The sequence below is a fragment of the Camarhynchus parvulus genome, chromosome 28 (genome assembly GCF_901933205.1).
Source record: "Camarhynchus parvulus chromosome 28, STF_HiC, whole genome shotgun sequence".
Classification (NCBI taxonomy): Eukaryota; Metazoa; Chordata; class Aves; order Passeriformes; family Thraupidae; genus Camarhynchus; species Camarhynchus parvulus.
The window spans coordinates 5,685,032-5,710,856 of record NC_044598.1 but is presented as its reverse complement, the minus strand read 5'-3'; the positions used below and the strand labels follow the sequence as shown (position 1 = coordinate 5,710,856).

Here is a 25,825-nt window from a genome sequence, read left to right as displayed (position 1 = left end):
ATCCTGATTTATGGTTGCACTCAATGATTTTAAAGTTCTTTTCAAACCTAAACAATTCTATGATCAATGTCTGAAAAAGCCATTTGGTCCTGGGAGTTGCTCTCTGTAACCTGGGCTGAAGAGGTCCAGTTCTCCTCTTCCTACAGCTGATGAGGACACAGGATTTGGGGGGGATTTAATTTCCAGCATCATCTATAAAATGAACATGATGCTTTGCCTTTGACCTATGCCTGACTAGATGAGTTCAAACTCTCTGGCAAGCTCCAGCTGCAGACACAACATGTCAGCCTTGGTATGCCAAAGCCAGAGCACACAGCAAAATCCCTACAATGGGGCCACCTGAATTAAGGAGAAGGCTACTTTCATTAAACAACTATGTCCATTGTGAGTCTTGTATCTGGTAGGGCTAGAAACAGACTTTAATGCTGTGGCTTGATTTCTGGATATAATTTTTCACTCTGCCACATTCAGAGGCCAGAGTGGGCTGTGTGGTGTTCACACCTGTAACCTGACTTGTGGTTTTGACATAGTGCATTGATCAAAATTTTGAAATGTGGGACTTTTATCTAAGAAACTGCATCAGGAATCAATATTTAAGAAACCAGTGAGCAGTGGCAGTTTCGCCTGTTTCCTTGGAAGCAGAGTCTGTTTCCCTGACAGACTGTACAGCTACTGTATTTCCTTTGCATGCTCAGTGAACTGATTCCTCCATAAGATGTGCCTAATACATTGAAGAGAAGCTGCAGCAGTTTGGCTGAGGCACAGACACATGTCTATCCCCTAAGGCTGATCTGGACAAACCACAGGAGTCTCTGGATCTCATAGGTCCTGTACACACAGACTGGACCAGTGAAGGACCTGCCTGTCCAATACTCAGCTGTTGCTGCTGGATGCATGCAGCCTCCCTTGTGGAAGGAACCCTTGTAAGGGCAGGAATGGAATGGGGATGAGATTTGATTTTCATTTAACAGCTGCCCTGCTCTTTGTTATTGCTAGCTGTCCTTGAAGCTTGTGTGAGGAGGCAGAAGAAAGTGCAAACCCACTGGTACTGCGAAACCCAATAAGGGCTCTATGCAACCTCCTGATGACAGGTGCTTTCTGTGCTCTGGTCTGGTGCAATCATCAAAGATTTTTTCTGTCTCCTCCTACATGCCACTCCCCCACCCCTTTCTGCCATGTATCCTGAGCATATACAGTCTTCCTTTCCTCTCTCAGGAGGTATTGCTCAGAGGTCTCTGCTAACACTGTACTTTTCTAGGGAGAAAATCCTGCTTCCTGCCTTTGAAAGAATTAAAGAACAAAACAACGCAGAATAATCCCCCAAGACGAAAACTACTTGCTTCCCTCTGTGCTTGGCAACCTGCAGTGGTTCCAGGTGAGTGGTTTTATCAGTGAATCTGAATGCATGAATAAGAGTGATGCCAGTACTAGGGGCTGAAGCAGGGAAGGGTATTTCCTTGGGCATGTGCATGAGAGTGGCAGGGATAGCTCTCATCTGCTTTAGGACAGGGAGCTGCCCAGTGGGGGGTGCTCTAAATATGTGATTCTGTGTCTTGGGTTGGGGTTAAATGCCTGTGGGAAGCTTGAGCGACACAACCTTATCACAGGACCTTGGCATGAGTAGGGAGCATTGTGGAGAGTGGCACTTGTCCCTCCAGTTTTGTACTTAGGCCCCAAACCCACTGCTCTGCTGGTGATCACTGTCATTGTAGAGCTCAACTGGGCTGAAATTCCTGCCTATTGTAGATTCCTCTCCCTTTAGCTGGTGCTCTCACAGAGATGGGCCAGTGACTGGGCCCTGAACAGATCTGTTCTCTTCCTGGGTCCATTGTTGTGGTAGGAGTTGTCTGGGAGGTAGCTTGCTGACAGGTATCAAGAAAGAGAAATGCCCTGCTGAGCAGAAAGCCCTTCCAGGGACTGCTTTAGCAATGCAAAGATGGCTGAGTTGGGCTTGTGAATGGAAATTTTCAACATAGGCTCTTTGGTTGCACTGCTTTCAGCTTGTATTTCCCTTCCCAAGCACAAGCAATGGGCCAGGCTGCAAAGGATCTAATAGCATGAGGGGTAAGGATGTCTCCAGCCAAGGGGAGTCTATGAACCCTGTGAGGATAGAGATCCTGGTCCTCAGGACTGAAAAAAAAGCCCAGGCAATAGCACAACGGCTGGATTTAATTCTCCTGATCACAGGCACTGAGCTATCAATGAGGAGATGTCAGGTGGGAGTGGGGACATCTGCTCCTCCTTTGCCATCTTTGCAAAGACAATCCCCACAAAGAACCTCTTTTTACTCAGCTGGCAGTAGGGGGACTGTAGCTTCCCACTCTGGAGTGTCCATGGTCTGCTTAAAAGCCAGTAGAACTTGAGAGCTGCCAACAGCAACTTTCAGACCACTGAGCAGAGTGACATGCCCCTTCCTCATAAGCACTGAGCCTCCCCTCCCACCATGTGAGGATGGGCTATTTAACTCCTCTCCCTTGGTGACCCAGCACCAAAAGTCCACCGCGGAAAGACTGGCACAGATTTTTCAGTAACCCCTTGCCTTGCCCTTCCATATGTGCCTAACTGTGCATAACACTTTCCAACGCCTCTCCTTCTGCAGAGATTTCTCCTTCTTCTCCCACCTTGGGTGCTTCCTTGCTGCCACCTGCAGAGACTTCCCTCACTGAAAATTCTGCTGGTTTTGATGTTGAACATAAAGCAGAGTTTCCTTGGAGACAAGAGAAACAGTGGACTCCAAGGTGCTGGTTATTTCACAGTCTGTCTGGCTTTCAGCAATGAAAACTAAAATGGGGTTGCATTAGCAGAGGGAAGAGGGAGCCTGGGGCAGCTGTCATTGAGGGGGACACCTGACATGCTTTTCCAGTGTCATCCTTTCAGCAGCATGGCTTGACCGTGTGCCATGTGCCATGCCCCTGGCAGGGTGTGATGGTACACACTGTACCAAACACTGCTGTCTTGGGATTATATTGCCTCTCTTCCACCAGCCCCTGGAGGCTGGTAAACCTGGGAGAGGGTTTGCAATGGGCATTTCTATTTTGGCTGACTTCTGCCAGTCCCAGGAGTAAAACTGGCTAATTAGATTAACCCCTTTTTGTGTTCTTCTACAGACATTAGCAATAGTGGGACAATGTGTAAAGCAGCTGCATTTTAGTCATTGTTTCCCATCCATTTTTTCTGAATACTGACAGCTGGGCCTGTCCCAGCCAAGTGCCTGAACGCTCTGAAGAGTGGAGCTCTCCTCTGCTGTGTGTGATATGCAGATTTTTGCCTCTCTTGGGGCAGGTTATTTGATCATCAGCTGATATCTCTTGGACACATTAGTAATCAGAAAGCTGTGTCAGCATGTCCATGTGAGGGCAGGGGAAGCAGGCATGAGATGGCAGCTGTGTTCTGCCTCATGAGATAGTGGAGCACAGGGCAAGAAGGCAGACACAGTCTTCATCTGAAATTTTTGTTATTTTTTCCAATCCCACACACCATGGCAAGAATGCCCTGTAATGCCATGTCCTGCCAGTGGTCAGGACCTTCCCCTTTCAAGAGGATTATCTCACAGTGGATCCACTTGATTGATTGCTCCCCCTCTGCTGTGTCACCCCTGAGTCCTCACAATCTGTCCAGCAGCCACAAGTGGCATTTGGCTGTTTCAATGAAGCAGCATTTTCTTGTTTGTCTTTCAGTGCAGTACAGAAGTGCTGTGCAGGGGTCACAGGGTGAGAGAATAGTGGAGAACCAACCATGTCTCTGTGCTAATTATAAGTGTAAATCACCTCCAGGACACTGCCATGGACAGGATGTGTCAGTGCTGTCTGAAATCTCGTAAAGCTTTGTCTCACAGCACATCAGCAGAAGGAAGGTCACAGCATTGCTGAGGTTGTCAGGGATCCCTAAACATCACCTAGTGCAACCCCTCTGCCCAAAACAGAGTCAGCCACAGTTGGTTGCTCAGGACTATGTACAGACAGCTTCTGAATACCTCCAAGAATGGAGAACACCCCGCTAGCCCCTTTGGGCAGCTTGCCCCAGTGTTCAGTCTGTCTTGCAGCAGCAAAGACACTCTTTATTCTTAAGAAGAATTTCCTGGTACTTCAATTCACGTCTGCCACCTCTCATGGTCACTGTGCAACACTGAGAAAGGTCTGGCACTGAATTCTTCACACCCTCCCCGCAGGTGTACATTGATAAGACCTACCCCAAGCCTTCTCTCCTTCAGGCTGAGCAGTCCCAGATCTCCCAGTCTTTCCTCATGGGAGATGCCCCAGTCCCTCCATCACCTTTGCAGTCCTTCAGTGGACTCTCTTCCCTATATCCATACTGGGAAACCCAGACCTGGACACAGCATGCCAGCTGTGGCCTGACCAGTGCTGAGTCGGAGGGGAGGGATCACCTCTCTCAACCTGCTGGCACAAGCACAGCAGAGTTTCTGGACTCTAGTGCTGGTCCCACCTGGGATGTCCTGGGAGTTCTGTGGTCCCAGGGGTGATGTACCAGATGTAGGCCTTAAGAAACTGTTATTAGGGGTTTGATTTTGAGTCTGGACGATTTAAAGTAGTCAGATATATTTCTTCATCCACCACAGCCTTTCTCTAACCATTACCTGGACAAAGCTAGGCCAGAGATCTCTGCAGCCCACCCCCATGCTCAGAACACTTGCTTCTTTGTGTCCTCTAAGCTGTTGCATGTCTCTGGAATGAGAGCAGAGTTGCATACAGGCATTAAGTAGATTTATTTTTATTTCCCTACATGTAGTTTCTCCTCTTGCCATGAAGTGGTATTAAGGCATGAGAAACTCACGTGAAACAGAGAATAATCCCCTTTGGTTCCAAACAGTCAAACAGCTTCTCTGCAGGCAGCAGAACTGTCTGTTCTCCCTGGCAAAACTCGATGTATCACTGCTCCACAGAACTGACCTCCTCTGGCCAGCACCACTGCCCTGACCTCTTGAGAGATGTTTTTCCATGTGGAACTGTGCCCTCTGCAGATCTACATGCTGTCTAGATCTGCATATGCAGATGCAACTTATCTCCTCCAGCTCTGCCCAGATCTTGCCTCCAGATGCAGCCCTGCTGCACAGCACTGGGCTCTGCACTGTGCTGATACTGCCCAGTGACAGGCACCGCACCCATGGGGCTCTGCAGGGCTCCCCCAGCACCGTGGAACACACAGACTGAGAGTCTACCTGCCTGCCCAGGGGACAGACTGGATTCATGACCAGTGCATTTCTGAGGAAAGTCTGCCCTCCATCTCTGCAGATAGTCTGAAACATGCATGGCTCAGGAGGAGCTTGCTTGTGAGCTCCCATGGATGCAAACCATCTTAATACAGACAGTGCAAAACTTTGCAGCACATGAAGAAAAATTTATAAATACTTATAGCCTGCCTCTTGATGTTTGAATAACTGAACGTAGAAACATTTCAGTGATGACAGCTTTATAGCAGTCAAACTTGGCTGGGTTTTTTCTGAAGTTAAGCCTGCACAACAAAGAAAGTAAGTAATTGAAGACTTGCACAGCAGCTTTCCTAGAATCTGAGTTAAATGCAAAATTTCTTCAGCAAGCAACTTGAAATTTGTCTGAATAATTTCATTTTTCTTCTGTTGTTGTGATGTAGCAATATTTGTGTCTATGGGTTTCTAAATACAAGTTTCAAGCATTTAATGTTGCAGTGTGAAAGCTGTATCATTCCCACAAGTGAGATTCATGTCTTGGCATTTTCCCTTTATCAGAAGACCAATTCTGAGATTACTCTCACTCGAAATTTCAAACACAGCACTGTACCAACTATTAGAAGGAAAATTAACTCCATCCCAGTTACCACTCATCCTCTCAGGGATGGAATATTTTCTTCTTTGTCCCCTAATGTCTCCCAAATAATTCCTAGTACTTTCTTCTGTCAGTGTGTGCTTTTCTGTGGTCTTTCCAGTTTCTTTGTGAGTCAACTCACAAAGAAATTGGAACTGAGAGTTTTTCTTTCTGTGTTTACTGCTTTTCATTTATGCATAGAGCAGATCATTCTTCCTGTCACTTGTGAGCAGATGAACAGCTCAGCCCTCTGCACACTTTCTTTTTGGAAATCTCAACTGAAATCTCTGTTGGCATCCTGTCACCAAAAGTGATGATGAAAAGGGGATCTCCCCTTTCATTCCCTTTCATATCCATTGCTTTAAAAACCTTTCATGCATGAGCCTTTACAAAAGTTTTTAAAACTCTGACTGATCTGACACTGAAGCCATATCCTTACTGATGTGGATTTTCCTTCAACTAGATACATTTGAACATTGCTTTTTACTTCTCCAGCTCCCCTAGTTCTTCTTTTAAAGAAGCTGGCCTTTTCTTTGGGAGAGGGGCATGGTCAAAATGTGGGAGTCTGTGTGTCTTTACAGAGCCTGTTATCAAAGATTATATTCAAGACACTATTTCAAGAAGTTTCTCTGCTGTGTACAATATTTTACTCTCAGATTTTGAATGTGGAACTTTGTGGGACCAAAATTATACAATTTGTGAGAAGGGGATGCAAATCTGCCCTGATGCTTCCACATTTGGCTCTCCAGCACTGTGAGTGTGCCATGGCTATCTCCAGTCTCCCTTCCGCCAGAATTTTAATACTTTCTACTTTTAAAACATGCTCACAGGAAGATGCTGCACACTGAATGCTTTTTTGATGTCGGCTTTTCTGATGTTGGCTGCTTTAACAGAGACAAAAGATAAAGAGGACAGATGTTCTTCAATGTTCAGTACAACGAGGAACAGATGCATCTCAGTTGATTCAGAGCTTCCCTGTTTTCTAGCTCTTTATAAGTGCTTAATCTCTATTGCACTCCACCCCCATTTTGGAAATCTCCTTGGGTAGATGGGGAGATAAACACAGAAAAATGTGCAAAGGGCAGGACAAAATGTAGTGCAGAAGCCTTCCTTCCCATTTTTCACTCTCACCAACATCTGACTGATACCTCTAAAATAGCAAAAATTCCTCTGTTTATGTGAAACCTCATTGCCAGAAACTAGGTATTAGTTTTGCAACACTGATCCTTCTTGCAAAATATCTTGTGCTCCCTGCTCAAACCTTGAAGTTACCTCCAAAAATAGTCTGTCAAATATCTTGGTGTTTCTGGCAGAGTGGAGACTGGTGAAGCAGTCACTGATAGAACAACCTTCACCGAGAGAGCAAAGCTACCTTCTTCCTCACAAGAAGGAAAATCCAAGCCATTGACAAGAGAATTTTTGTGACTTTACTGCAAGAGTCTGAGAACTTCCTGCTCATGCAATAGAGAACATTTACAAAATTCCAGACCAGCATCACAGAGAGAATGTGCTGTGGAGGGGGCTGCTCTGTTGCAAAATATGCAAATAGAGAAAGGGAGCAAGACAGCAAGAGGGTGGGGACATCAAAGGAGCAAGATCTGCTAATGAGTTCCTTCTGTGCAATAACTTTTGCTCTAAAAGGCAGCTGAACACATGGTGCAACATGGGATCTAATGATTAATCCTGTACTTTCTCATATCAAAATAGAAATTTCCTTTTGTTTGGACAAAAATACATTTTCCAGATGGGGAGACATCTGGAGAAAAAATTGTGTGAGTCCTTTTATATCTGTGGGTTCTGCTCCCACCTTCCCTGTACAGGAAATTGTGCCATTGCTGTGGTATGGTCCAACTCTAAGAAAGGCAAGATTTGCAGGAGGAGGAGCCCACTTTTCCCTACTCAACGTGGGTCTTCTCTCAGGTCACCACAGCAAAGGAAAAGTTTGGTTTGTGTGTAGAAAGTCTGAGGTGGGTGATTTTAGAGTAATCAATGTGTCTTTTGACTTCACTAAACTGTTTGGAACTTTCCACGTCAAAGTAAGGTAGTACTTCACATTACCAATGTGTGCTGGGTCATTTGATGAAGAGTGAGTAGTTTGGGAGTAAGAAGAAGAGTGACTGGGGCTTGAAAGTTTCTCTGGTTGTTCTTCTTTTGGAATTGATTGCCTCAGTTGCTCTACTGTAAGAAGTCACACGGCATCCCTGCTGACTGGGAAGCAAGCCAGTGTTATTCTAATCCACCAGAAAGGTGTAAAGGAAGACACAAAGAACTACACAAAGGCCGATGAGTCTAACCTCAGTTTCTAGAAAGATTATGGAGAAGGTCCTCCTGAATACTACTGAAACGTATTTGAAGAATAATGCAATCTTCAACATGGGTTTACAGAGAAAAAGTCCTCTCTAACGAGTTTGATTTCCTTCTAGGATGAAGTCACACCCCAAGCTGATAAAGGGTAGGTGGTGCATGCAGTTTTCCTGGCTTTAGTGCAGCTTTTGATACTGTCCCTCACAGCATCCTTCTGGACAGTTGTCCAGCTGTGGGAGGGTCAAGTTGATGGTGTGCAGTGTAAAGAGCCGGCTGGACGGCAGGGCTTGAATGGTGGTAATGAATGGGCCTGTGTCTGGCTGGTGAGTGGTCACTGGTGGTGTCCTTGGGGCTTAACACTGGGGCCAGTACTGTTCAGTATTTTTATCCATGATCCAGATGCAGGAATTGAATATCCCATTAGCAAGCTTGCTGACAAAATCAAACAGGGAGGTGCCATTGACTTTCTTGAGAAACAAGAGGCCTCAAAGGAGAATTTTGATGAATTGGACCATTGGGCTATCTCAGGCATGAAATGGAAGTAGTCCAAGTGCTATTTTTGCAGCTGGGAGGGAGTAACACTGAGTACAAGTCTAAACTGGGAGAGGAGCGGCTGAAGAGCAGAGAGGGACCTGTGAATGTCCTCAAACATGTCCAGGGAAAGGGAATGTAGGGTGAACTTTCTGGTGAAGAGCTGGAAGGCATGTCCTACAAGGAGCAGTTGAGTGAGCTTGTCTCCTTCAGAGAAACGGAGGCTGGGATGCATTGCTTTCTGCAGCTTCCTCAGGAGGGAATGTGGAGAGGGAGGTGCTGGAGTGTTCTCTCTGAGATCCTGGGGCAGCACAACTGGGAATGGTCCAAAGTCATGCCAGGGAATGATCAGACTGGATGTTAGGAAGTCCTAATGCCCAAGCAACAGGACAAGGAGTAATGGCCTTAAACGAAACCACAAAAAGTTCCATGTCAGCATGAGGTAGCACTTCCTGACATTGAAAGTGGGAGAGGACTGGAACAGCTGCCCAAGCCAGTCATGGAGTCTCCCTCTGGAGACATTTAAACCCACCTAGGTGTGTTCCAGTGTCACCTGTTCTGGGTCATTTGTTGAACTCTATATCTGGAAGGCTATAAATGATACGAGTTTATTGTGGGACACAAGGGGATTGAAATCATAGTTTCTAAACCTGCTGTCAGGTTCAGGTGGCACAATCTCAATGAACTGAAAGAATCTTGCAGTTTCTTTTTCTCAGGTGTAGCTGTGAAAAACAGGACTGGCAAGGAAGGAAGGAAGGAAGGCAAACTTTTCACATAGTCTGGTGTGAGGAAGGAAGGAAGGAAGGAAGGAAGGAAGGAAGGAAGGAAGGAAGGAAGGAAGGAAGGAAGGAAGGAAGGAAGGAAGGAAGGAAGGAAGGAAGGAAGGAAGGAAGGAAGGAAGGAAGGAAGGAAGGAAGAAGGAAGGAAGGAAGGAAGGAAGGAAGGAAGGAAGGAAGGAAGGAAGGAAGGAAGGAAGGAAGGAAGGAAGGAAGGAAGGAAGGAAGGAAGGAAGGAAGGAAGGAAGGAAGGAAGGAAGGAAGGAAGGAAGGAAAACTTTTCACACAGCAAAAGGAAGGAAGATAGGCAAACTTTTCACACAGTCTAGTGTGTATTGTCTGCAACAGATAAAAGTGGAGTAATGGTAAGGTAATGGTAATAGTAAGGAATGCAATGCTTGGTCAAGCTGGAATGAGTGGACCAAAATCCATGGAATGCTGTTTGCTGACTTAAAAGCTGGGGTGACCACAGCAGCACTGCTAGGTTCCTGCAGCAAATACACATCCTCTTTGCCAGTGGTCTTTGTGCAGCTTAGCCTTGGGAGGGCTTAGAGTGACCTGGCTGGGCCACCTCAGGTGTGTCTGCTGTTCTGAACCTCATGAAAGCATTAGCACCTATGCATGCAAACAAACCTTGTCTCAGAATAGAGGTTGATCTCCACCTTCTGTGCATGACCTTGCAATCTTGTACCACAAAGACGCTCCTCCTTAAGGCAATGTCTTCAGTTCACTATAGGCATTTATCTGGGTCAAAGTGGAAGATACTAGGTGTGTAATTTATGGAGAACGTAGTCTCATTTATAAGGGTGTCTTTGATTTAAATTTAGGATTACAAATGGACTAGCTCTTATTTGACTTGCAACACCAAAGAAGGTTTTCCAGCACTTGCTGATGTGCTAAGATGACTTTGTTCTTTGGTTTCATTTAGGTTTGTATTACCTTTGCAAATTCCTGGGAATAAGAATAATTTTCAGACCTTCCATCTGTCAAGGCACAGTGACAAAAGGAAAATGGCACCTGCATTGTCCAGCAATAATCTTCTTCACTATGTGAACTGTTGGGTGGCTGGTGCCTTCTAGCACCCTAGAGGGGACTGATTTGCCTGTGCAGCCTCCTTGTTCTTCTGTTCAGAGGATATAGAAATAACAGTAAAAACTAAACAGATAAAGTACACTAGACTGTCCAGGCCTTTTAGCCAATTGGCAATGGAGCAGAATTGGTTCTTTATTTATCTCTTTGGAGTAGGTTTGATTTCAGTCTTAGTATTTATCAAGACAGAACATCAGGTTAATCCCATTAGTGGAGTTTGACAAGAGATACTACTTGAAAGTCCTGTTGTGTTTCAAAGGAAAGTCAGTAAATAAAGTCTTATCCTCAGACTTCATGTAAGGCAAGGGGATAATGTTCCTTTCTACAGAAACAGCCAGCACCAATTGCTGTCATGGGGAAAGTTGTTGTGGTAGGGACTTGTCCACCTTGGAGGGCCATCAGAAATGTTGTTTACTGCTTGGTTTTGTTTGGAAGAGTGGTGTATGGGAAGAGAGTTTATTGCCAGGTGAGAAAAATTAATGCCATTCCAAAGTGGTCAAACTTTGAACAGGCCTGGCTGGCTGCGGAGCCCATTCTGGTTGCCCAGGCCAACATAAAACACTCTTCAGTCCAGCTTGGGTGCTATAGGGGCCAGAGCTTCTCTAGAGGCACCAAAGCAGTAGTGACAAGACCCTGGCAGCCCTTTACATGCCCTTCACCAAGGGCTGCTCCTTGCATATGGTCAGAGAAGGTCATTAATCAACTTTAAATAAACCTTTGTGAGCAGGCCCCAGGGAAATGACCTAAAGACAAAGGCAAGATGTGCTACAGCTTATGCTTTCCTGCCTGTACTTCTCCCTGCCCAGCCTAGGCAGAGCTGTGTCTGGAGGACTAAGCAGCTGTGCTGACCATGGGCGAGCAGAGCCACGTCAACAGCCTGTTCCTCAACGAGGATGCAGCCAAGCGGCTCCACGCCGACAGCCGGGTGCAGCGGTTCCAGCAGGCTGTGCACAAGCGGGCGGCGCGGGCCAAGAAGCGGATGCACAGCATCACTGCTGAGAGTGCTAAAAGCTTCTTCAGGAGAAATGCCTTCGTCCTCTTCACCATTGCTGCAGTCCTACTAGGTATGGAGCTGGTGGCAACACCAGGCACCATTTATAAATATGGGGAAATGTTTGTTTATTTTATGAAGATTTTTATTTTATCACGGAGATTTGACTGAGGAGTTGAAGCTGATGAGCTGGCAGCTCAAAGTGCTGCCCACATCATGAGTACTTTTGTGCAAGATCAAGGGACCCAACAGAGAGTGTGTATGTGGGAGTCCTTGTTGATCCTTTCTAGCGCAGTATAGAAACACTCTATGATGGAAAGAGTTTGATGGTCCAACTCAATCAATCCTTGTACAAATCATCCAGGTTTCTTCAGAGGCATCTTGTGAGTGCAGCTGTAGGCGCAAGGGCTTTTCAGATTTGTCCCAAAGCTATAGCCTGACAGGACCAGAAATGCTGCAAATGGCCGTGATACAATGCAAACCAAATCTGCTTAGCAGATAGCAGGTTGTCTCTAGCTTTTGATCCAGGCTACATGACTCTAACTGGCTGAACTCAGCTTTAAGAGGTGGGTAGACAAAGAATCTGAACCATATAGTCACAATTATTTTAGTCTGTAAGATCATATCTCTCATCACAGCATTTTGTATTAATGAGCTTCCTGGGAACAGACTCCAGAAGAGCAATAGAGCAAGAGCAGTAGGGAACAAGGAGACCTGTGCTTTCGCACAAGACCCCTCTGCACATAAATATGTCAGAGAGAGAGAGCGAATATATAATAAAAACTGGATGATAGCCTTTTGGAAAATGAGCATTTGTTCCTTTGTAAAGAAGAGCAACTGAGAGTAAATGAGAAGAGAAAAACCACATTGTAGGACTGAGGGACAGACCACTGGATCACACTGTGCCACTTCCATTCTCATCCCTTGCTGATCCACAGGAATTATCCTGGCCTTCTCCCTCCGGCCCTACCAGCTGACCTATCGCCAGATCAAGTATTTCTCCTTCCCTGGCGAGCTGCTGATGCGTATGCTCCAGATGCTGGTTCTTCCTCTCATTGTCTCTAGCTTGATTACAGGTGAGAAGTACTTTCTGCTGCTTTCAGTCCAGACAATGGTCAGCAAAGCTGTTGTTCGGGTACCTCTTCATGACTCAGCTGGAGGTGCTTGGATTAGCTTGGCTAGTAGTGATGAGCCTGAATCTACAGCCATAGGGAACATGATCCACACTGAGACCCCTGCCAGCTCAGTAGTAGTGCAGAGAAGCAGAAGAACTTCTGCTTTCTCAGAAGACTGGGGAGAACACAATGCAGTGGTTCCAACGCCCAGCACTAACAAGGATTTAATCCTACATAACCTCAAATGGCTCCAAGATTGTTGCCCAAGTAAATTTCAGGTTTTCTCCAACCTAGAGAAGGTTAATTTTTGTTAGTCGAAAAGGATTGAATTTGATCGCCGACTGGAGGGCTTGTTTCACCCAGATCCTGAAGTAAGACATGAGAGACAAGTTTTCAGACAGCAGTAGGGATTGCAAGGTGTTCCACCTGCTGAAACCTCCCACCATTAGGGATTGAAAGGCCCAGTGTACTAGGAGGGGGTAATTTCCCTTCTGAGAGCTGTAAAAGAAAATTGCTACATTCCCAAATGCAGACTAAGATCCACCAGTGCTATGCTTCTTCAGGACCACAAGCCACATTCTTCCATATGAACCTCACCCTGGAACTCCAAATTCTGTTCCTTGTAGGCTGTGCTTCCTAGAAACCCTAGTTCCCTGTCCAAATCATGCATGAGCCTTGCATCCTTTGAATCTTCCTCAAGCTTTCCTTTTCTCTCTAAGATGATAGGCTTCCTCACATTGTCTCTCTGTGTGACACCCCAGGAATGGCCTCACTGGACAGCAGAGTCTCAGGGAAGATGGGGATGCGGGCTATCATCTACTACATGGTGACCACAATCATAGCTGTCTTCATTGGCATCTTCATGGTGATCATCATACACCCAGGAAAAGGATCTAAGGACAAACTTCACAGGGAAGGCAGAATTGAGCAGGTGCAGACCACAGATGCCTTCATGGACTTGGTGAGGTAGGTAAACAAGATGGTCTCATGTTGAGACCATATCAGTGAGATTACATTCCTTCATGGAGCATCCTTTTGAAGTATCACAGCTTTAAACATACAGTCTTAGGGAAAGAGGTTAAAGGCTGAGTCTTGGCAAGCCTAGTATTTCTAGTTTAGTCTAGCTAACTGGCTTTGCCACTCTGAGACTGAGTACTTGGCCTGGAATCCAGCCCTTCTCCAGAGGTATTAATGTAAGAGGTCATGGTGTGCTCCACAAAACAAGAAATTAAAACCATCAGTGGGCTACCTAGGTTTCAGAAATTCACCCGGCAAAGGCTACTCCAAATATCCATCTTTAATGACAAAGGAAATCAAGGAAGTGGTTCCCAAGACATTGTCTTTTCTTCCCTTGCTGTGACCTTACTCAGTGAATTGCAAAGCTGTACCATGTCAAGTGGTTTTTGGAGATAACAGGATAACAGAGAACTCACATGACAGCTGTAGAGGTGAGGCTGAGAGCAAGGCAGTGTATTAATCATTGTAGTATGGTATTGTTTCAAGGTTCGGTTGGGTTTGATGATGGTTTTACAATGTACCTATATCCCAGGGCAGTATGTGTGTCATCTCTTTCCACATACCTGAATAACCTTCTGGAGTCTGAAAACATGTAGTGGAAGTCTGACAAGTTGCAAGATCAGCATATTCCCTTCTTCTGTCAGTCAGACCAAAAGGGCTTAAGTGGACATTGTGAAAGTTGTGACCTCAGACATTGCTCCAGGACAAAGAAGTTGGCCAGGAAGACCATGTTTTCTTCCTAGTTCAACAGGACAATAACTCTTTCTTTGTTTTATCTACTGTAGGAATATGTTCCCACCCAACCTGGTAGAAGCCTGCTTCAAACAGGTATGAAATCTCATATTTGCACCTTGTACCCTGGACCATGGTCCTGTCTACTTCTCTGAGGGATGGAATAGCACTTTATTCCGCAGGTCTGACTGCTGCAGGAGGCACTGCAAACGTTAGTCTGTATTATAGCATCCCCCATGCAAGCTTTTCAAACTGTCTGTACATGGGGGCTTCAACCTCCCTCCTATCCCACAGAGGCAGGAAGGGTTTGCATGATCTCGGGTTGCAAGCTTGGGCTGGCAGTGATATGGAATAGATTCTCCAAGAATCTATCTCTTCTGCAGTGCTAGTGCCCTTAGAAGCAGCACAAAAGGTTATCAGAGAAGCCAGAATCTCTCAGTCCTAGCGACATGAGATGCTGTGATGGTCTCTTTTGACCTTCTGCTCTATGAACTTTCTGACCTTTCTGGTGAAAGCACTAAACTGGGGACCTTGAGAGCAGGCAAAGCATATAAGAGCCCAGTATGTGTCCTGATCATCTGAACTGGAGCCTGTGAGTGCATTTGATAATCTGTGTCTTTTCAGTACAAGACTCAGTACAGCACCAGGGTCTTCACCAGAACCATCCTCCACAGCAGCAATGCCACAGCAGGTGTGGCAACCACTCAGATCCCTGTGCCTGAGAATTTCACCAGCATCATGGAGAATGTCACTCATGCCCTGGGAACCATCTCCGAGGTGCTGACCTTTGAAGAAGTCATTCCCATCCCAGGCTCAGCCAATGGGGTGAACGCGCTGGGGCTGGTAGTGTTCTCCATGTGCTTCGGTTTGATGATCGGCAGCATGAAGCAGAAGGGACGGGCCCTGCGGGAGTTCTTTAACTGCCTCAACGAAGCCATCATGAGGCTGGTGGCCATTATCATCTGGTGAGGAGCACGGCCGGTTGGAGCAGGAGGTCTGCAGGTGCAGTTTCTATTGACATGATGAGAAGTGGGGTAGCTTTAAGGATTTCATGCACAAGACAGGAAAAGCAGATGGGCACAGCTCTACTTTGGCTCCATCAGGCTGGAGGGAAAAGTCTGGATGGGATATTTGTTCACATTTCATTTCCTGTTTTTTTGTTGTTGTTGTTGTTGTTGTTGTTGTTGTTGTTGTTGTTGTTGTTGTTGTTGTTGTTGTTGTCTTTACCTTAGAAATATCAGGTACACCAGGACTTGCTTTTCTTGACGCTTCTGGAAACATCCTTGGAAGACCAGAGATCTGGAGTGGAAGATCTCTTAGCCTTACCAACAGGAGTAGGGTGTGGGGCTTTCTCACCAAAAGCTTTCCTTCCAGCTGTGTTCCAGGAGTCTGACTTAGCTATGAATCACAGTAATCCTTTGCCCCTTTCCTGCTTCAGGGTGGCAGCTGTATGCAGTAATGCAATAGCTCTGAGAGCTGAGCTGGGTTGAGAGGATCAGCTCAAAGTTACTGCCTTTCAGATCCTTCCCAGATTATGACTCCTCTGGAGCTCAGCGGCTCATTGCTTTCTGTGTAAGGCTGCCTATGACACATGGTGCAGACAAACAAGGCATTGCTGAGACAAGACTACTCTAGAAAACAGCATTTTACCAAATATTGTTATTTTAAGCTTTTTACCCAGTTAGGGCTCAAACTTTTGTCAGGTACTGCAAAATAGGACAGATGCGGCTTTGGCAGAATATGTGCAAATGTCTGACAGGGAAGAAAACTGTCAGCCTGACACCCTCTCCTATTTTAGATCACTCCAGCTTCCTTTCCTTGGAAGTCTTCTAAGTCTTATAAGTCACAGCCTTGTATCTCAAAGTAAAGTCCTGAGCACAGCAGGACAGGTGTTACAGAAAAAGGCATAAAGGGGAAGAATATCCCTGAGCTCATAGGAGATGTTGGGAAGCCCATGCCCCTGGGACCCTTTACTCCATGTCTGAACCAGAATTTGGGGCTTTGCTTTCCTAAGAACAGGTAAGACTTGCCTGGGGGCACAGAAGCGAGAGCATGAGAACAGTGGAACAAATAGACATGCACACTGCTCCAGAGACCTTCAACACCCCTCCTTAAACCTCCCTTTAGATGAAGGAAGGCAGGGTGTTTATGTATAGAGCATTGATTACACTTGGGACACTGCCTGTGCATGCCTTCCAGTAGCCACACTCTGCAGACCATCTCCCAGGAGCTTGTTTTTCCTGGGGAGATCTGATCACTGGCTGCAGCCAAGGATGTGTTCTAACAGGAACATCAGAGGAAATGAAATATTTATTAAATCCTTTCCTGAAACTTTTCCAAACTTCCCAAGCTAAGCTGCAGTTTGGCATGTGGAACTCTGAGCCTTGTGCATGAGATGCATGTGAGCTCTTGAGCTGCAGAGTCCCAGCCCTGAGAGATGTGGCCATGGAGCTGGAATTTTCTTTGGTCTGATTATTATATTAGTGCCCATGATTCTCTCCATATCTGACTTATGTCTTCTTTTCTGTGGAATCTCAGTGCTGCTTGTCAGCTGCGTTGTTATGGACAGGGGGAAAAAGACACGAGGAATGGAAAAGATAGCGGGATACCTCAAAATGGGGTTTTATATGAGCCATGACTGTTTTTACAGGTGTTGGTGTGTCCAGTCCTTGTTACACCAGATCTGGAATCCTTAGATGTTCATATTCCCTAAATGTGAGCATCTGAAGATAGCAAGGCTGATATCCCAGAGCCTATAGGATACTCTTGCTTTTACTCCCTGATCCCGTTTCTCTTGTACTTTCCTGTGCCTCTCAGGAAAAAAAAAATATGGTCAGCCCAAGCTCTGTTAGGAGAGGAAGGGACTCTGAAGGTTTCTCTACATAATCTTCCTTATCAATTCTAGAAAGAGTGTTGTAGAAATGTAGAAAACCCAAAAGGAGGAGGAAACCACCACTGCCCATGCTGTGTGCAAAACAGAGTGCTGAGGTCTCCAGGCATGCACCAAGAGCTAATTTTTGACCATGGGATAAACAAGTCCCAGCTCTCTCCAGGTTTCTAGAAAAGAAACCAGCAGTGTAATCCAGTGATTAGACTCAGTGAGCACTTATGGTATGCTGGCTTATTGGGGATTTATCCAGACAGCATGTGTTAAATCTGGTGTGAAAGTGTGGGAGCCAGTCCTGACCATCGACCTTGTGTTTCTGTCACAGGTATGCTCCAGTTGGGATCATGTTTTTAATTGCGGGCAAAATCCTGGAGATGGATGACCTAGCAGTGATGGGAGGCCAGCTGGGGATGTACACACTCACTGTCATCGTTGGACTCCTCATTCATGCCCTTTGCATCCTGCCTCTGCTCTACTTCATTGTCACTCACCGAAACCCCTGGGTGTTCATTGCAGGGCTCCTGCAGGCTCTCATCACAGCCCTGGGCACCTCCTCCAGGTATGATGGCTCTGTAGGAGTGGGGTCTGGGCTGATACTATGTAGATACTACATCTCAGCACTCCATTGCTCTCAATGCAACACTGTGGTCTCATAATTTCTAGCACTAGCAGCTTTTTGCTGTGAACTAGCCAAACTCGTTTGGGAATGGGAAGGTTCCCACTGCCCTGCTCCGGAGCCCTACTCACATGACCAGCTTTGACCATCAGTGAATGGCCATATTCCTCCTGACCCAACATGAGGGTGAATTTGCTTACCTCTGAAATACTGAGCTCAGGACAAATATCCTGCTGAATCACAGTATTATTCCACATGCACATACCTCTCACACACATGTACTTGCAGATATTTTCACGCCTGTCTCTCTCAGGCACACAGACTGTATGCAGCTGTCATTAACTTCCCAGAGACCTGGGCAAAGGCATCAACACCAGTATGTTCAGTGACTCACATTGCCATGTTGCACAGCCAAAGCAAGGAATGGTAGGTAACTTATTTCACTAAGTGCTATGTTTCTTGTTATATTGGTGTCCTGGCAAGCACACAGCAGGCTCTTCCTCATACATTCTCATACTAAAACACACAGCATTTTTCCTGCTCATGTTCTCTTTCAGAAATAGTTCTTTGCTTTCTCTGCAAGATATATTCTCAAACATGTATCATTCTTGTCTTATGGACTGAGAGGGATGAGAAAGGGCTTAAGTATTTTTAACAGCAGAAAAAGGAGTTCTGGTCTTGACACTCTGCCCTATGTACCCTGAATCCTCCTTTTTTGGTGTTATACCAGCATCATCAGCCTCAGGGTTATACAGCCCCTGTCCCAACACCCATGTCAGAATGTGTAACTGCAGCATGCATCATATCTGAGGAAGCCTTGCTTAGACTGTCTTCTAGCAGCTTCAGGCCTCTGGCTCACATGGCAGGGTGAAAAAGCAGGCAGGTAAAGTCATAAACCAGGCAGAGGCTTAGTCCTTCTTCCAAAGTCGGCATACATGCAATTCATGTGGTTTTGTAAATTCCTTTCAGCTCAGCGACTCTGCCCATAACCTTCAGGTGCCTGGAAGAAAACAATGGTGTGGACAGGCGCATCACAAGGTTTGTGCTGCCTGTGGGAGCCACAATTAACATGGACGGCACTGCTCTGTACGAGGCCCTTGCAGCCATCTTCATTGCACAAGTCAACAACTATGAACTTGACTTTGGGCAAATCATCACAATAAGGTGACTTTTGAAAGAGTTTTGGGACTACAGAAAGGGTTTCAGTTTTGTTGGCTTATCTGAGGTGTGATCAGGTTCCTCTTTTGCTCAGAAGAGACGAAAAGGAAAAAAAAAGTATGGGAAAGAAGGGTTATACTACAGATCCAGGTGTCAAAGCACATGTGGACACCATGTCTTTGAGGCTCCACTTGAGCCCTTCTCACACGTCCAGGTCTTAGGAAAAGCTGTGGTGTGCAGTCTTTTATGAGGGGGTGTCTGGCAGGGGCAGCCTGGCATTATGTTGATGTCCCATGTGTCACTATCCTTCTGGTGACCGGGGCAGAAAGGCTGCCAAGACAATGATGAGTTTGAGCTAATTCCTGACATTTCTGCAAAGGCGACCAGCTCTTTTCTTCCCTTTCTCTCCAGCATCACTGCCACAGCAGCCAGCATCGGAGCCGCAGGTATTCCCCAGGCAGGACTGGTGACAATGGTTATAGTGCTGACATCAGTGGGGCTGCCTACTGAAGACATTACACTGATCATCGCTGTGGACTGGTTTCTGTAAGTTCCTTGCTCAGCAGGCATGCGCGTCTGTGAATTCCTGACAGTGCTTACAGACATCATCTGTATTCCCAATGTCTCTGCTAAAAGCACACTCACTAACTTGAACCATTAAGGTTAAAACGCACCTGTATCCCTGAGACATTTGCACAGTAGCCCTCTCTGCCCATGCTGGAGTCTTTGCCATATGCTTCAGTGACTCAAGGCATCAGAGGTCACTTGCTGATCAGCCTGGGGACCAAACAGAATGTCCTCCATTTGTTTTATTTAAAATGCATCCAGAAATCATTTGCAGAGTCATAGGGAAAAGCTGGGCCAATAATAAGCAAATCCACACTACAGAATGATAGTTCTGGGTTACCAAACATTGAAAGAGGGATGAAACTGGGCTGTACAAAGTTGAAGAGTGTTAACATGGGTGCAGTTAGTCAGCCACATTTCTATATTCCAGTTTTCTTTCCCTTTTAAATAAAATCACTTGGGACAAGTGATTTTATGGGAGTGCTCTTAGGAACCATATTGAAGAATGCATTTGTGCACAGTCCCACCTCTCTGTCTTCTCAAACACCAAAATCCTGACAGATGGATACTGTCAGTGTTCTCCTTTGTTCTTCTGTATCTTGTACTGTTGGTTTGTAGCCAAAGCAGCCAAACTCTGCTCCCAGCCATGGCTGACCAGTTGGAAACAGTTCTGCAGAACACCTTCACTTCTCCTGTGGATTGTGCATAAGAACAGACTTGGCTGGGAAGAGCCCTGCCTCCTAATAAGCCAGGTTACTTCTTGTGCTTACTCAGAGTAGATAATTTCAATCAGGCTCCGCTGTTACTACTGAAGGATGTGATGGGATGCTGGACTGGTGACAGCTTCAGCAGCTCTGACATACTGTTGTGGTTGTGGAGAATATCTCATTGCAAAGGGTCCTTTATATGTGCTGTTTTGCACAAAGAATCTGGTGCCTTGTCGTACCCCATGCTGTCCATGCTGAGGAAATCTGTGTCCACAGCAGTGCTGTCAGAGGATTGCACCAGAATTTCAGCACTTTTCGTAAAACAAAATGCAGCTTAAGTTAAACAGATGTGTTGAGGCCATCTGAGTCTGCAGCAAGGCTTTTGGAGAGTCCATGTATAAACACAGCAACCTTCATCTTAATTTGTGTCAAATCCAAAACTTTTCATTAATAAATTGGGAATCCAATAAAATGGGAATGAATGTGAAGCTTGAGCTAAGGGATGTCAATCAAAGAAGGCTCTCTGGGAGTAATTTTCCTGTCAGTGTTGAAGTATCCATTATTAGAATGACTTAGAAAAATTTTCACTGAAGATGTTTCTTGAAATAATCTTCATCCTCTTAGCTGCTACTATGAACCTATTTTGTTTTTCTCTCTGATTTTTCAGGGACCGCCTTAGAACGACTACAAATGTCCTGGGGGATTCTCTGGGGGCTGGCATTGTGGAGCATCTCTCCCGGCATGAGCTGGATGCGCAAGACTGCGAACTTGGTAATTCTGGGATACAGGAGAAAGAACAGCTCTCCCACCTGGTTTGCCCACAGAATGACACCCACAGGCACTCCAGAAGGGAGACAGCACTGTGAAATCGGGCAGCAGAGAGCAGATTAATGCTGTAAAAAGCATTAATGAAACAGAAGTCCAGAGTGGAGGACAGAGAAAGATCCATTGTGCAAGACGCTCACTTTTCTATCGCCTCTGCCATATGCAGTCTTCCCTAATCCTGTTGCTCTCTTATTTCTGACTGGCATTAAAAAGGAGAAAATTAAAGTGCAAAGAAAGCCTGATTTAGTCATTCTTATGAGGCCCAATAGTTAGACCAGAGTAAGGAAGACCTAGTGAAGGAGCTGGACTAGGAGCTCCTTTTTTTCTGAACTAGGTAGCCAGATGAGTTGGGAACACCACCATCTGTGGACTGGCACCAAAATGTTGCTGTAATTCTGTCCTGCAAGATACAGCTCCAAAGTCTTCAATTGGTTAGTACCTTTGCCCAAATAAGCTTTTAGCATTTACCTCCTTGCTCACAGTCTTGGTGTTTGCGCAGATATGCACTTGATGCTTCCTGAGAACTCCACTGGCAGCCTGTTTGGTTGCAGATACTAGAGTCACCCACTTCCTGAAGGAATGTGGGATCATACAGATGGGACAGCTGGCTAGTAGCACCAATAGGGATCAATAGGCTTCTCATTAGTGGAAGATCCTGAAGGATTGTGAAAGAAGCAAACAGTTACAAAATCTATTATATCCATTATTCAGTCTTGAAACAGCTCTCCCCTCTACCAAGCTCTGCCAAAACCCAGTTAACTTAATTTCTCTTTAGCAATCTCTTCTCATCCTACTGAAACCAGGAGGGGAAACACAAAGTTTAAGAACAATTTGCCCATCATGGTGGTACATCCATGCCAGGAATTACTCCCTTCTATGCAAGATTTGCTCAGAAAAAGTTTCACTCCTTATCACAGGATTCCTAAGGAAATTATTTCTGTGGTCATCTCTGCCTATTTTCAGAAGTGACTTCTCCTCAGTCACATTGCTTTAGAATGTGCTTTCAAACACCTCTATCTTTCTACAGATCCTTATCTTTTATAGGCAGAGACAAATCACTTAGCACTTGCACAGGTTTGCCAGATCCCAGACTTAAAAATTCAGGATATATTTTTCAATTCCTACCAAATGGAATTCAGCTTCTGTTTAACACACTTGGACATAAGCCCAAATTACATCCATAACATCTCAGAGTCTAAAGATATAAGTAGGGACCTGTTTCATCCATGCTCTCTCCTCCTTCCCTGGCATGGCCAGGAATACAGCTGGTATTTCTCACATCAGTGAAGAGGACCACTAGGACTTGTTCCATAACATCCAGGTCCATGAACATCCAGAAAAATGAATGTCTGTAACTTAACCAGGAAGATGTTAAGGATCCACAGTGTGGGGGCTGCTGCATTATAGCTGTCCTGTTTTTGACAATGGCTAAGAGCAGAAATAGCAGTGAGCAGCCTCCTGACGCATAGAGGTACTATCTAAACTGGCCAGTTTCACTTGAGATCTGCTCATTATTCCCAACCCACTATGTCACTTACACCCCTCTACCCTGGCTTTACACACTGATGTTTTTCATACCCAGCCATAATAATACACTCAGAGGTGCACATTGTGGAAGGAAGACCTCAGAGCATTGCCGGAGTCAAGTTTGCCAATCACAACTGCACACCTGCCCATGCTGCCATCACCAGCACTAAGAAAGCTTCCTCAAACACATTTCTTGAAATGTTCAATGCCAGATCATGAGGCTCTTTTAAGTTGTTCAGAAACTGCAGGGTTATATACTGGTGCTGCTACATTCCACATCCTGTAGGCAGAGTATTCTCTTTTTATGGACTGGACAATTATTTGGAACCTGAGATAAATGCACAAATGCATCTCTTTCCTGTAAGACTGGTAGCAGAACAGGGTAACTAGAAGTGTGTGGTAGCTCTGTTTAGCAGTGGCTAGCTCCACTGCTGACTGTAAGGCAGCAAGTTGTTTGCTGACTGTGGAAAGCAGGTTGCTAATTTTGACAAGAGATCTACTCTAGCAGGAGGCAAGTGAGCTGGATAACAAATGATTACCCTTCTCTTTGTAGCACTTTTTAAAATCTTGTTTGAATACTTTTATAATGTCTGCTCTTCTCCTTTCTAGACTAAACAGATCCCGTATATATCACAGGTAATAATCATTCATGTTCCTCTCCTCTGGACATTCTCCTTGCTGTTCTACATCTTTCTTGAAGTGGAATGACTAAAATTTGACGCAACAATCCAACTAAAGATTTATTATTACTGAGCACTGAGGAAAGAATATTTCCTGTCCATAAGATTTAGACCTTGGACTCACGTTACCATGTTTGTTACCAGGCTATGCATCGGCTGATCAGGATAACTGCCCCTGATGCATACATATAGCAAACTCAAGTCTGTTCATCTTATTCTAACTCTTAGCAAGGTTAGACTCTTACTTTGATGAGATGGCTCTGTCTGAGGACTGGATCTTAATCAAAGAGTTTTCAGATACACTGCATCAGCTTGTATCTATAGTGAGCTAAGACAGCACTAGCTTATCAATAACTGCTCAGCTGACGAGTCTAAACCTTCATAAAGAACAGACCTGCTTATAAAACCCAATGAAGTGCTTTATTTTTTAACAATAGCATGATAGCATTGACCCTAGTCCAGTGGTAATACATGATAATTCCCACATCATATTAAACAGGACTGCTGCCTATCAAGCAACTTCCCAACTTGTGTTTGTGCAGTTAATTATTACTACTAAAGTATAGTAATTTCAAGTTGTCCATATTGAACTGCTTCTTGGTTTTCTTTTTTTTTTTTTTCAGACTACTTGTCCAACTTTTCAAGAAAACATTGAATTCTAATCTTGAAGTGACTTCCTGTATAAAAAGGGCAAACTGAAGGATGAATCAGAAGATTGTTGGATTGGATTCTAGCTCAAATGGGAATGAATTCTGGGAAGTCCTATGGCTTGGGTTACACAGACTAGATGGTCATAAGGGTCCCTTCTGGCTTTATAATATATGCACGTGCTTTGTGGCTTAGAGATATCACAAAGGGTTTTTCCAACCCAATCATTTCTAAAAGCTATCTGAAACAATTCTAATGATACTTTAATAAAACTCAGCAGGAGTCTAACCTGTTTTCAGTTCCTGTTAGCAGACATGTACACATATCACAAAAGGGACTCTCCATACCACATTGCATCCACATGCTCACAGATGTTCCCACAAAGCAGTATGCACCAAGCCTTGTCATTTGTGATTTCCTGCTTTCCACACAAGATTAACAGAGCGCAAACAAGTAGATGCCTCATTTTCCAACAATGCAAACCACTATTCCTTTGGGAATTTCAGAATTCAGTTTATAGCTCTTAGCTGTGGTGTTTACCCATGCTGTTAAGCAGATTATGATTGGAATTATCTGTTTACAGTACCTGAACATCAAAATATTGTCAGAAATTTGCATATACTTACATATATATCTATAGATATATATGGAAGAGGTCTGTGTGTGCAAGCATATGTATACATAGAACCAAATTTTTTGTTATTAATCCAAGAAGGAAAGCCAATACTATAGTCATATTTCATTTTGGTGCCCACCTGGATTTACTCATTTAACCCCGTACTTTAAAAAAAACCCTAAGGCTGTTCTACTTCATTCCAGAAATGAGTCTTTCAAAGCCAGATTTCCCAGAAAGGAGCTCAATGCATGCCAATTTAGACTTGTACCTTCTGGTGATGAAATGAGAACTTCTCAATGTATAGAAAAAACTCTCCACTGTGTCCTTGTCTGTACACATCCCAAAGACCCCCATTGACACTGCATCAGTCTTGGCAAAGGCCAAGCTTTCAGAGCTCAGTCAAGAATACTAAAGTATTTGTACTTCTTCCAAATCCAGTGCTGACCTTGTACTAACTCAGCCTTCAAAACTGGATAATTGAAAGGTTTTTTATAATTTTATCCACTGTCTTTTAAAATTACCAGATATTTGTGAGCTTATACACTCTTTACTGCAGTCCTGCTGCTTCTACTTGCAGAAACTTTCTAAGTTTCTCCTATTTGCAAACAGATCTCTTCCTAATGGTTACAGATGGGATGAAACAGAGAGCTATCTGAATGCTAAAATACACAAGTAGCTCTTGGATAAGGACATACCTTTTCAATACTAATTTGAAGAAAGAAAATCCAGGAAGAATATGGATTTTCTGTTAGGCCACATGTCACTTTATGCATGTTGCACATTGCTCCAGGAGTAAGAGCTGCCCATGAAAACTGACCTGAAATTGTATGTCTTTCTGCTCTGCCCAAAGAAGAACTGGAAATCAGTACTGTACAGTGTGTTCATGGCATTCGTGCAATTTGACTCTGTTAATTCCTGAGGGCTTTTTCTTCATGCTGTTATTTTCAGTCTTAATACAGATAGTTTCCACATTTGAAAAATAAAGGGAATTTTTTCCACAATACTTTTCCATTTTTTTTTTCCTCAGTACTGTGACCTTCCAAAGTCAGAGACATGACTTTTCGCATGATGTATTATACTTTCTTATCTCCATGTGCCTACCTCATGGGTCAAATATCAATCTCAGATTTTGACAAGGCCTTTCCCTAAAGCTTCTTCTTTGATACCATCTTTGGCATATGTCCATAAACTGACAAAGCTACATGAGGTTTGCTTCATCTGCACCAAACAGCACATAGGCA

The 25,825-nt window shown here is 44.7% G+C and overlaps 1 protein-coding gene across 3 annotated transcripts in view; it reads left to right on the top strand.

The window, feature by feature from the left end:
- The window catches only part of LOC115914230 (excitatory amino acid transporter 4-like), a 37,822-nt gene extending 13,373 nt beyond the window's left edge, over positions 1-24,449 (top strand). The window contains exons 2-13 of one of the 3 annotated variants that reach the window (XM_030966640.1): positions 1,259-1,375; positions 11,305-11,562; positions 12,428-12,565; positions 13,366-13,570; positions 14,407-14,449; positions 14,978-15,318; positions 17,566-17,799; positions 18,826-19,020; positions 19,426-19,560; positions 20,956-21,059; positions 23,250-23,276; positions 23,944-24,449. In XM_030966640.1, the coding sequence (XP_030822500.1) occupies positions 11,349-11,562; positions 12,428-12,565; positions 13,366-13,570; positions 14,407-14,449; positions 14,978-15,318; positions 17,566-17,799; positions 18,826-19,020; positions 19,426-19,560; positions 20,956-21,059; positions 23,250-23,254 (1,614 nt within the window). In that variant the 5' untranslated portion in view covers positions 1,259-1,375; positions 11,305-11,348 and the 3' untranslated portion in view covers positions 23,255-23,276; positions 23,944-24,449. Of the gene's footprint in view, positions 1-1,258; positions 1,376-11,304; positions 11,563-12,427; positions 12,566-13,365; positions 13,571-14,406; positions 14,450-14,977; positions 15,319-17,565; positions 17,800-18,825; positions 19,021-19,425; positions 19,561-20,955; positions 21,169-23,249; positions 23,277-23,943 lie in introns of those variants that run through there. The other 2 variants (XM_030966639.1, XM_030966638.1) reach the window with 2 other exon arrangements.
- The last annotated feature ends 1,376 nt before the right edge of the window (positions 24,450-25,825 follow it).